The sequence below is a fragment of the Aulonocara sp. 'chitande type north' Nkhata Bay genome, linkage group LG23, assembly GCF_057382095.1.
Source record: "Aulonocara sp. 'chitande type north' Nkhata Bay isolate Kocher_YH1m ecotype deep benthic linkage group LG23, A_spYH_male_GT1.1, whole genome shotgun sequence".
In the NCBI taxonomy this organism is placed as follows: Eukaryota; Metazoa; Chordata; class Actinopteri; order Cichliformes; family Cichlidae; genus Aulonocara; species Aulonocara sp. 'chitande type north' Nkhata Bay.
The window spans coordinates 3,746,492-3,758,685 of record NC_141365.1 but is presented as its reverse complement, the minus strand read 5'-3'; the positions used below and the strand labels follow the sequence as shown (position 1 = coordinate 3,758,685).

Below are 12,194 nucleotides of genomic sequence, written 5' to 3'. Positions count from 1 at the left end.
TTGTTTGCTTGTTTTAATCAATTTTAAATCATGCTTTTTATTTGTTCTTGTTTCTAATGTCTCTGTAAAGCCCTTTGAATCACCTTGTTGTTGAGTTGTGCTATACAAATAAACTTGCCTTGCCTCTGTTTTCTGTTCCTAACAGAGGAGTGGCACCAGTGGGGTCTTCTGCTGCTGTAGCACATCTGCGTCAAGGTTTGACATGTTGTGCGTTCAGAGATGCTCTTCTGCATACTTTGGTTGTAACAGTTTGTTATTGGAGTTGCTGTTGCTGTCAAAGGTGCTTTTATCCAGGGAGCTGCACATGTGTGTGCATCTCAGTAAATTATAATATAGGATGTTTTATAAATTATTCATTTTATAATGTATTTATCATGATATTGTAATATTATAATTATCGGAATTACTGTATTATCATATTACAATTATATATAGTATAAAAAATATAGTCCCTGTGTCAACAATAGCAAACTTACAATGACTTTTCAAGTGTTCCTTTTGAGATGGACACAAATATAAAGAAGTAAATTCTGTGTTTGGGCCGAAGGTTGCCTTTTGTCTCAAAGCCAGTGCTATGCTGCTTCCTGGCAGTGACACAACTGTGACAGCAACATGGCTTAAGGAGCTCCACTGACACTGACGTCATTTTGACAGTGACAAACCAGAGTGCCCTTAAGAAACACCGAGCAGCATCTAAGGTCGAAGTTTATAGCTTTTTACAAGCCACAGTACACTGAAAGCAATCTTCTAATGCAAATTCACGGTCAATTGTTAGTCAGGTCCTTTGCTTAGACTCCAGCAGAGATCAAACGCCGGTTTTCTACAAGTGAAAATCTCCAGAGGTGCGCGAAGTGTCTGTATTCAGGCTCAGTTTAATCTCAGTAGCCTCTCTTGGCAACATAACTGTTGATTCTGACTCCTCTTAGAAGATGTGGTCAAAACAAGATTCACAGACATAGGTTGTATTTGGACAAATCTTCTCTTCAGCCTCTTTTCTCACTTTGAAATATGAAAGAAAATAACAAAACACTAACGGCATATATGTCCGAAGCTAACGGACCTCTAGTGTTCCTGTGAGTATGCTGCTTAGGTGGGGAGGAAGCATAGAACCTAGAAACTAAATGGCACGCTGTGTGTTTCATGTTGTAAAAGGAGTTATAATAAGCCCCAAACCACAAAGCACCAAAATTACTTTGGATTTAAGACAACAATTCTATGTTGAGTGGATAAATCCTCCATTTTAATAACTTTTTTCTATATTCAGCCATTAAATTCAGCCATATTTGCTGGTGTGATGTAAATCGCTATACAGCATCTCTCAAATCTAACTGGACACAGAAACCCAGCAAAGATGTGCCCAATAACAATGAACTTTTTTAAAAATGTAACATCTTTATTGATGTATTAATACATTTATACTGTTCTGCTTTATGACTCATGCACTCAAAATATAAATTAGTGCCCAGATTTAGCCAGTGTTTTGTAACGTGGGTAGCATGTGTGTTTCAGCCTCTCTCACTGTATCCTAAGTAAGCTCCTCGGCGCTGCCACCGGCTGCACACGCATTTCTGTTTGTCTCTGAAAAATGCAATTTCATTCTGAACATCATCTGAGGAGACTTCAGTTGTGACCGTACTCTTTGTAGTTTGTCAATCACGTCTTTTACCAGATCTCGTTCAGAGACAAATGTAAGACTGGAGAGGATTTACTGCAAGCAAAAATTAAATTCTGAGTAAAATTGAGTTCGTGAAGACAAATTGCCAGGTCACGACTGAGAAATGGCGCTGACCCTCCCTCAGTTTGTGTAACTTTAAGTTGCAAATTGAATTTCATTTGACTTCAGTTCCTTCAAAAAGAGGAACCCCTTTGATCTTAGTGTAGCACCTCATCGTCTCTAATCAGACACTAGACTGGACTGCATAAAGACCCCTGACACGGGCTTTGTTTCGCAGCCCATTCATTGTCTTTATAGGATGAAGGAGGGAGAGCACACAGGGGCAGAGAGAGAACCTGTTAGGCTGTCAGCTTCCTCGGCATCATGATCATCATTCACTGCCTCGGGATGAGATCACAGGTAAAACACCACGTCTGCGCGAGGATTCAAATGTCACTAACTGCTCTCTCTTTCTTCATCTTAATCATGTTTCACTTTGTTTATTTTAAAACAAAGGCCAAATGAAATGTGAGAGAAGAGTGCTGCCATCACTCACGCACATAAACATACAAAGAAACAGGTGTATCTGCACTTTTCTGTCCTTTTCTGACTAACTGTAGCAGCGGGACTGGAGCCAGTGACAGCCTGACCTGGGGCGGGGTTCTCAGTCACCACGGTAACAGCTCAGGGGGACATATCCACCCCTGCTATGTCTGAACTCATCAATCGATCAGACAACAGATGGAAAATAAGACTGGAGAGGACACGTCTGTGTGAATATGTGTGTGTGTGAGAGACAGTTTGATATAGTCACGTCTAACATGTGCATGAATGCCAAGCAGACATACGGTGTTGCTGGCTAAAAGACGTGCAGTAGTGGCACATTTGGTTCATACGCACGAGTAACAGTAATACACACCAGACAGATTGTGCTCGCAGCCTTCAGTGAGTCAGGTGCAGTGATGCATGTTCACAACTTATCTGTCATATTAATATCATTTAAAGAGCAAAGCTTAAAGAAATGTATTAAAAACTGAAGAAAATTGAACTGAAGCCAAGAAACCAAAGCAAGTGAAAGAGGGCCGAGATGTGAAGTACAGTGAAGAGATGGAGAGAAACATAGCACATCCCATGCTGGCTGATATTAAGGGTGTTGGCTTCACTGATGTAAATCAATTTGAAGCTCTCGCGTTAGCTCTCCCTTCTGGTCGGCAGTAGTAACAGAGCAGGAAATGGTCAGAATAAAGTCTGATGCCTGCAGTATAAACTGCTCTCACAGCAAAGGGAACTGTCTCTGTCAGTTTAAGGTATAAATCTGTCATTTTCTGTTTTCTCCCAAGCTAATGTACAAAACAACGAGATAACATCGCAGCATAATTCAACAGGTTTATAAAGTTCTTGTCCTGGTTTGGGTCTCTTGGTTTAGGCTTTCTGTTCATTGTTACTCCTCTAGCGCTTTAGGTTTTTATTATTTTGAGGTATTTTGATTTTGATTGGGTAGTGACCGAAAGAACGAGATCGCGGATACAAGCGGCAGAAATGAGCTTCCTCCTAGAGATAGGGTGAGAAGTTCGGCCGTCCGGGAGGGGCTCAGAGTAGAGCCGCTGCTGCTCCACATCGAAAGGAGCCAGCGGAGGTGGTTCGGGCATCTGACAAGGATGCCTCCTGGGCGCCTCCTGGGTGAGGTGTTCCGGGCATGTCCCACCAGGAGGCCCCGGGGCAGACCCAGGACACGCTGGAGAGATTATATCTCTCGGCTGGCCTGGGAACACCTGGGTGTTCCCCCGGATAAGCTGGAGGAGGTGGCTGGGGAGAGGGAGGTCTGGGCTTCTCTGCTTAGGCTGCTGCCCCCGCAACCCGGCCTCGGATAAAGCGGATGAAGATGGATGGATGGTATTTTGATTCCTATTTCACTTTAATTATCATCTTGGTAGATCTTGAATGTTAGTTCTTAGCATTTGATTTCTAGTTTCTCATGGTTTGATTAATTACTCTGGAAGTGAGTTTGGTTTCTTGTGTCACTTTGTCCTTTTGGATTTTGATTCTCTCTCCACCATCTGGAGATTTGATGCTTAAAGTTTATTACTCTTTTCCCCTGTCGTGTCCAACAGTGCAGCAATCAGAATTGTTAGTACAAGTGGGGCATTGTGGCATTTATTATAACTGTCCACTTGATAGTCATATTTTATTAGAACTTTATTAGGATTTTTTTATTTTGGATTATTACAACCATAACGGACAGAAAAGAAAAAGAAAGAAAGTGAATTTGGGGAGAAAGCTGGCAGAAAGAGAGGGGGAATAAAAGAGAAGAAGAGGGATAGAGTGCTCTCTTCTGCTCTTCTCTGAGGGGGGGTCGCGGTTGACCCTGAGTTGGTCCTCCTGGGACAACCTTGGCGACTCACCAGCCGCGGCCCGAGTGCCTAAGCAAAGCCAGAATCCCAGGCTCAAGGTGGAGAGCCCCCTGAAGTCGCCTTTTGTTAATCAGTCTGCTCGTGTCCTGCATTTGAGTCCTAATTATACAAATTGTGACAGATATTTTTGACCACAGCCAACAACTTAATTTTTCACATAATGTTAGCGACAGCGGCTCTACAGAATACACTCATCAGACAATTTATTAGATGCACCTTGCAAAATGTTGGACCTCCTTTTTCCTTCAGAGCTGTTGAATCTGTTCCGAGAAGAATCGAGACAAAGTCCCTCAAATATTCCTCGGAAATTTTGGTCCATATTGAAATGACAGCACACAGATACTGCAGTTTTCCACGATCCATGAAAGCTGGTTTCCTGTTTCTCCACATCCTAAAGGTGCTCTACTGGATTGAGAGCTGGAGACTATGGAGACCATTTATAGTCACGTGTAGTCAACCCATTTTCATATTCAAGAAACCAGTTGGAGATGATTTGAGCTTCGTTACATGGAGCACAGAGCTAAAAGCAGCCATCAGAAGATGGATGCAGTGTGGTCATAAAGGGAAGGTCACGGATACTCAGACTGTTGCATTTAAATAACGTTCAGTTGATCAACTGTAACGTCTGCATGCGTGTTCATTCCATGTTTTGGAGAAGCAGAGTGTGAAGTGGACTCTGTGGACCGGCGTGTCTATTAGAGGTTTTGCTGCTGTGATGCTGGATTGTCCAATCAGCCCAAAGCAGTCTGCCTATTCTTCTCTGACCTCTGGCATTTCACCCAGATTACTGCTCCTCACTGGATATTTTCTCTTTTTCTTTTTTTCCTGATTGGTGGGAAAATGCCTGTTGAAGTGCTTTGGTCAGCCTGTCTGGTACCAACAACCATGCCACATTTAAAGTCACCTAGACCACCATTCTCCCCCATTCTGATGCTCAGTTTGAACTTCAGTGGGTCTTCTTGATCCTGCCTACGTCTCTGAATATCTGATGAGATAATCGTGTTAACAACCAGTTGTATAGGTGTACCCAACAAAGTGGCAAATGAGTCTATATGATGGTAAGTGAACGATAAACATTATGTTCACTTTTGTTACTTGTGATTGTTTCACTAGAACAAAATTACATTACAGGATTTATATGTAACTAAACCTGAATAATCAAAGTACGACTTGTGCCGCTCTTTTGAGCGAGCGTTAGGAGCAATATTTGACTGCCCTAAAAATATTTCAATGATTTATCATTTACAGACAAGCATCACATTAACAAGATAACTAGCTGCCGTTTTGAAAAACAGACAGATTTCTCAAAGTCTTGAAAACAATATTTTAAAGTGTTTGCTACATCAGAGCCACATTACATCATTTATTTTCCCGAGTATCTTTCCCTCCCTCTGTGCTTCAGACATTTTCCTGTCACAGGCTTTCTAAACAGCCCTCTCCTCTTTCTACTTGTTGGTGTTCCAAAATTACATTTCAGGTACTTAGCTGGCAGTATCTCTATAGACTGGCTGAGCTCTAGGGCACAGTTAATGGGGATCCAAATGAATAAAATCAAGATGTGTTTTCTGAAGTAAAGAAGAAAAGACTGAAAAAAATCTTCATAACAAACTTGGCAGCAATGTTTATGAAAACATTATCCTATATATAAGAGCCACAGAGAAATGCTCATCTCCCAGGTTCCTTATCTTTACACTCATCAGCTGCCTCTGAGCTAACCACCCCCCCTCCTCACCCCCCTGAGGGTCTGGCACACAGTGATGAAACAAACCCGTGGTGGGCGTTGCCTCTGCCAACTTTTGCCACTCTAATGGAGGGCTTACCAGCCAACGCGTCGACCACGATACCAATTAGTACGTGCGATTACGCAAATAGTCTTTCTTCGTATTTGCTCCAGCTCTATCCATCTCGTCCTTCTTCACTTCCTTTTTCTTCACTTCCTTTCTTTCTCCCATGCTTCTCCTCCTCGCTGCTCTGCCTCACAGCTTGCTTTTTCAGCAGGAGTAACCGGCTGGTGAACCATGTGAGCGGGCCTGAGGAAAACCCTCTATTCCAATTTCCACCACAACAGCCCTCCGTTACACAATAACAGCTTTTGAGGAAACAGTAAGTGCCATCTGGTTTTTCATACCTCCCTCCCACTCGCGCGCTCTGTGTAATACAGGCCAGCTTGAAACACCAAGGAAGCTTGCTGAGGTAATCACAGCCTCCAGCGTTGACACTTTTAGCAAATGCTTCCATAATTACACATGTTCGCACAAAATGTTGAGGGAGTCCGGGGTACTCACTGAGGAAAGGTTTAGTAGTCTGAGCTAACACTCGTGTGTTATGCTTCCACGGGCAAAGTTTTAAATGAGGGCTCCCGCCTGTGTGATTGAAAGCGTAGTGGATTTACTGCAGGCTTGTTGTAACTGCACTATAAGAACTCATAATCTTGTAAGTCAAGTCCACTTGAAGTTGCTATTTCTGAGCGTTTTGGTGACTGCAGGCTTCAACACACATAAACAGAATCTCTCAGAGTCCCACAAGGTAAATAAAAAACAATAATCCCCTCACGTGATCATTTTTTCAAAAATGGAGGTCAAACTGTTTATTTATCAAGTGAGTAAAACAAAATATGTAATCGTCTTTTCCCCACTTAATATCTTTGGGGCTCACAAAGAGCACAGAGCACACTCTCACTTCACTGTTAACTGACTGACTGCACTCTGAGGTCAACATTCACATGCTCCTGAAACATTTAGCAGCATCTAATATTGCTCAATGTCTTCTTTGACGCACATTTTTTGAATATGTAATGCTGTATTTGCCTTAAATGTTCACTCTTTTTGTTTCTCCATATGTTAATTTGATTATTGGTACTTTGATTATTTGCATCAACAGTTATTCTGCCTGTTTATCTTTCTTGAAGTTTCTGGATGGCATCCTTTGAGGACAGAGGGTGTCAGGCCAACACCCCATCAACCTTTTTGCAGCCAAGGGATAAAAATCGCTTGACTGGTCACCGTTTCAGTCTTTCTTGCTCCTACTTTAGCTCAGCTGTCGCCGTCTCATTGCACAGAAACTTTCTTTGCAGTGCTACACGAATGAAAGTGTTGCTTTACAACCACAATGAAAATTTGGTTGCAATTTTGCTTCTTCCTGCTCCTTTTTGAACATGAACTTTATTTGGAGTTGTGGTTGCTCTCTTTCCTTTTGTTTTGCTTTGTTCATTTGTCTCTTTTAATTCTATTTTGTTGTACTTTTTCAACATGTTCAAAATAAAGATTCAATCAATCAATCAATCAAAAATAGAGGGACGCTGCCAAGCGACTGTAATGGAATATGAATACAGTTCAGTGTTTGTATTTGAAAGCATCTATATGCAGAATATTTGCAACACACTCAGACTCTTCCTGTCTGTAGAGACCTCCTAATTACTGACTGATAGACAAAACTGGTGTTACATCTCATAATACCAACCAGATCTCATAACATTTATCTGCTTTCCAATAAAGTTGCAAACCTAGAGTGATAGCCTAGAAGTCTGGAAGTGCTGATGTGCACTGGAAGTGTTGAACGTGTGGAAGGAAAAAGGGAAACAGAGAGAGACACGGTGAGAACATTTTCATTAATTTATCTTTGCACGGGCTAAAATGATAATTTAGAGAGGGAACTATCTGCAGCTCACTTCATCATGATGAATATTAATACAATAAAACCTTAGAGGCTATTTCAGCCAGATCGAGCATGTTTCCGCCCTGAGTCACAACTGGTAGTTCAAATTCAACCCACAGCATGCGAGAGTGGAATAAATGCAGCTGCTGTTGTTCACGTTTATAAAAGTTCCTTCATCTGTTTTTTGCCCCAAATATCTGTTCGGTAAAGATGGAATTCATCTGAAACATCATCACGTGAAACTTACACGCAGATGCATTCATTTACATTTACATGACTGGAGCCCAGCACACTCAGAAGATACAAGCACATCAGAACAGCCTGTATGTTGAGTGTCCTCACAAGAGTATGTGACAGTGGCGTCAGCCGATCAACAGGCTTGAGGCGGGAACAAAACTCATCTCTCCACGCCGCCCCTCTCCCGTGCCCTCCTCTCCTCCATCTTTCTCCTCAAACTTCACGTCCTTCCTCTCTCCAACAGCGAGCGGAGTATCATGAGAAGCCCGACCTCATCAATAATTGAACAGCCAGAATCATGTAGAATTCTCTAAGAACCGTGTCTGCCACCCTTTGTACTTCTATCCTGTGACTTGATTAATATTTCATTTGTGTGTGTGTGTGTGTGTGTGTGTGTGTGTGTGTGTGTGTGTGTGTGTGTGTGTGTGTGAGCGAGAGACAGGTGTCGAGGTTGATCTGCTGTCTCATCAAGCTCTTCCTTTGAACCATGAGCATTTCCCTCTCTGCTCTGACAATGAGGCGCTCGTGTCTCCCGAGGATTTTAATGCAACACCTTCCCCCCCCCACAGAGCAGGCTGAGCATCCCCAGAGTCTTTAACTCCCATTCAATTAATGTACTGTAAGTACACTGAGTGAGATGCTTTTCAACAGCTTAGTCAGCTTCCAGTACAGTGCTCTGGTCATAGCACACTGAAGTTTAGTGTGTGGAAATTCATGGTTGGTCATGTTTACATTCACAGAGCAAAACTGACTGGCCTTGAGGTCCACACACGTGTACTTTCTCCTCATTAAATATTTACAAATCTGTTGCTTTAAGTATTTCAAATTCAGGCTTATTCACATTCATGTTTAGCTTCCCTGCCTGTGCTGGCAGAGCGCAGCCTCTTACTGCGTTATCACAACCTGTTGATCAGACAAGTTGTTTGTGTGCTGAATTTCAGACACTTGAGGACCGGCTCTGCTACAGCAGACCAAAACTTGAGAGAGGGAGGACCTCTTTAGCCAAAATGTTTACATTCATTAGATATTTTTTCTGGTGGGTTTCATAACAACAGATATAGTTAAATGTTTTGTGGTTTCTTGCAGAGTTTTGATTGCACTAAAGCAGCGGTCTCCAACCTTTTTTGCGCCACGGACCGGTTTATGCCCGACAATATTTTCACGGACCGGCCTTTAAGGTGTCGCGGATAAATACAACAAAATAAAACCAGTACCGGTACCGAAAAAAAGAAGATTTATTCATAACACACGTGAAAAGACCCAGGAAAACCGAGTTAACGATAAAAACGATAACAAAATAACGCTGAAAACCTGAGCCTCAACTCTCGCGGCCCGGTACCAAACGACTCACGGACCAGTACCGGTCCGAGGCCCGGGGGTTGGGGACCGCTGCACTAAAACACCTTTCTGAAAGCTTTAGAGTTGATAAAGCACCACAAGCATATAAATGTATATATATATATACATATATCTAGCCTCAACTGTGGGGGAGACTTAAATCATCATTTATTAAATGAAATGAAATTATTTCATTTATTTTGAAGTTAGAACTTAGCTAGCACGGCAGCCTGATGTGTCCAGCTCTGCTCTATTAGTGTCAGATTATTTATAACATAATGGTGATGAATGCTGATTGGAGCCCCCCCTGGAGTTTTTGCCTGGGAGACTATGTACAGTAGCTGCCACTGAGTGTTTGGCTCTCCACAGTTTAGCTCTGGACTCTCCACATCTGTCCCTCTGCGCGTTTCCTGGAAAATTAAATTTTGGGATATTTTTTTCTAATGTTAATTTAATCAGCTACATAAAAACAGAAGAGTACCTTTATGTGAATACTAAGCACTGCACAACTTATTCAAGCAAATAGAAACTGTTACTCTGAACGTACTAATGGAATAAAAAGCACGATGCAAATGTCCTTTACTCTGTTCTGTTTGGATAAAGGTCACTGTTGGCTGTATACACAGGTACATGTCCTATATTATGAATATGAAATATGATATGGCACACTCATCCTCACCTGGTTCTTTCCCCAGCAAGGCACCAGTAGCATTATTCATAGTATAATGTGTTTAAGTTTAGACAAAAAGAGCAAATAACAGTTGGTTTAGAAGAGGTTTACTTTCCCACCGTCCCACTTTCATTATAAGGTACACAAAAGACTTCCTGTGTGACTTTTATATGGTTCACTCATCAGCTTTAGCAACATAAATTCCACAATAAAAGAAAGATTTTCAGGTTTCAAACATTACCAATGAATAAGCAACAAGTAGGCAAAGCATTTGAAGCCAATGGTGCTAGAAATAACTGCGAGCTCCTTAAAAAAGAGGCTAAGAACACTGCGCACTGTATTTTCACACCATAAATCTCATAGAGTCGCCAGCCTTTTCAATTCAAGATGCTAATCCTGTTTCACAGATCTGTAAATGTACACACATTCACATGCACACACTGTTGGACTCACCCACTGAGGACCACAATGAAGTCCATGACGTTCCACCCATTCCTGAGGTAAGAGCCTTTATGAAACACAAAGCCCAGGGCGATGATTTTTATGCCTGCCTCAAAACAGAACATCCCTATGAAGTAGGGCTCTGTCTTCTCCTGTGAGTACAAAGCAAGAGAGAAATTATAAGTTCACACTGAGCTGACAAAGAGCTGCTGCAAATGAAAGTGTCGTGCGTTTTCAAACAGTCTTATATTTTGATTTGAGAGATTATGAGTTGTGACTGTGTTTGTGGATCATGTGCAGCTCACCAGTCTTTTGGACATGGGTGTTTTGTCCTCTCCGGGAAGGTGCTGCTCCAAAGCCAACACGATACAGTTGGCGATGATGGTGGCGAGGATCATGTACTCAAATGGAGTGGAAGGCTAAAGTTAAGGAGCAACTGGCTCAGATAATGTCAACAGTTTGTTTTTCATTATGCAGCATAAAGTTGTGAGATGAAATTGCATATGTAGTCCCGTCATGATGCTCCAAAAACAGAAAGATGGATTAATAATAAAAAAAACTATTGACTGGGAGTTTGGCAGTGGATGCATAGGTTACGTCTACAGTGGCTATATTTTAGTATCCTTTTTCTGGATTTATGCTAGTTTAAAGACTAATACTATCGATTCTATGCTTTTCTTACTGTCAGCAATTGCCAGTATATGCAAGCATCTTGAGTAACCCCTCATTTCTTTACATGTTGCTTTGAAAATGAGAAATAGGTGCAATGATTTTTAAAACACATTTAAACACACACTGAAATACAGTCTGTGAGCTAAAAACAGAGTTTGTGCCATTGTAACAACCTTAATATCCAATGTTTGGCATGACCACCTTTATTCTTCAACACAGCCTGAACTTTCTTGGACAAGACTTCTTGTGATTTCCTTAATTGTTCTCGAGGAATAGTTCTCCAGGTTCTATGAAGGACGTTCAGAGCTCGTCTTTGGATGTTGGCTGCCTTTTTGTTCTGTTCTCTTTTTAGATGATGAATGCTTCAGGATGGCTTCTTGAATGCCACTCCTGCACTGAGACCATTTCTGCTTAAATTTCAGCAAACGGCCCATGAATCAGCTGAAGGGCCAAATGCATCTCTCAGTTCCTGTGTCAGGTCTTTTTTAATTTCTTAAGAACATGACTTCCAGATCCTGTTCATGTTGTTTTAGGCCTATCACTTCTTCCTTTGGCCTCCAAATGTCCAGTTTCTTAAAGGACACACCATGGCGAGATATGCCAAGTATTTGATGAAAAATGATTTTGTTGGTACAGAAAATATTTTTTACAATACAACTTTATTTGTATAGCACGTTTAAAAGACCAGCGGTACACCAAAGTGCTTTACAATAAAAACAGGAAAGTTAAGACAATAAATAAAAGACTATTAACAAAGTAGCACATATGTCATCAGGTTAAGGGCACTAATTATACAGCAATAAAAGGGGATATAAGAACAAAGTTACTAAGAACAGATATAGCTAAAAGATAAAGTACATAAATAAGAAATTGAACCAAATATAAAATAGGGACACTAACTAGATGGAAAAGCTATGTTGAATAAATGAGTTTTTAAACGGGATTTAAAAGATACAATTTTAAGATTTTTGCCCATCGACCTGTGTTACCTTTGGTATTTTTCATAGATTCAACTAAAGAAATGGGAACAAGCTGTGTTTTTGTTATAAGCTGCTATTAACAAAGTGCCTCAAGATACATTTAAAAATTGTTTCTTTGTTAAATTGTCTATTTTGTG

General features: G+C 41.2%; 1 protein-coding gene across 1 annotated transcript in view; it reads right to left on the bottom strand.

Moving 5' to 3' along the window:
* Positions 1-12,194, bottom strand: part of cacna1ea (calcium channel, voltage-dependent, R type, alpha 1E subunit a) — a 116,959-nt gene that overhangs the window by 50,024 nt on the left and 54,741 nt on the right. The window contains exons 5-6 of the mRNA XM_086282292.1: positions 10,711-10,817; positions 10,418-10,557 (exon numbers count right to left, since the gene is read on the bottom strand). Of these exons, the coding sequence (XP_086138418.1) occupies positions 10,418-10,557; positions 10,711-10,817 (247 nt within the window). The remainder of the gene's footprint in view (positions 1-10,417; positions 10,558-10,710; positions 10,818-12,194) is intronic.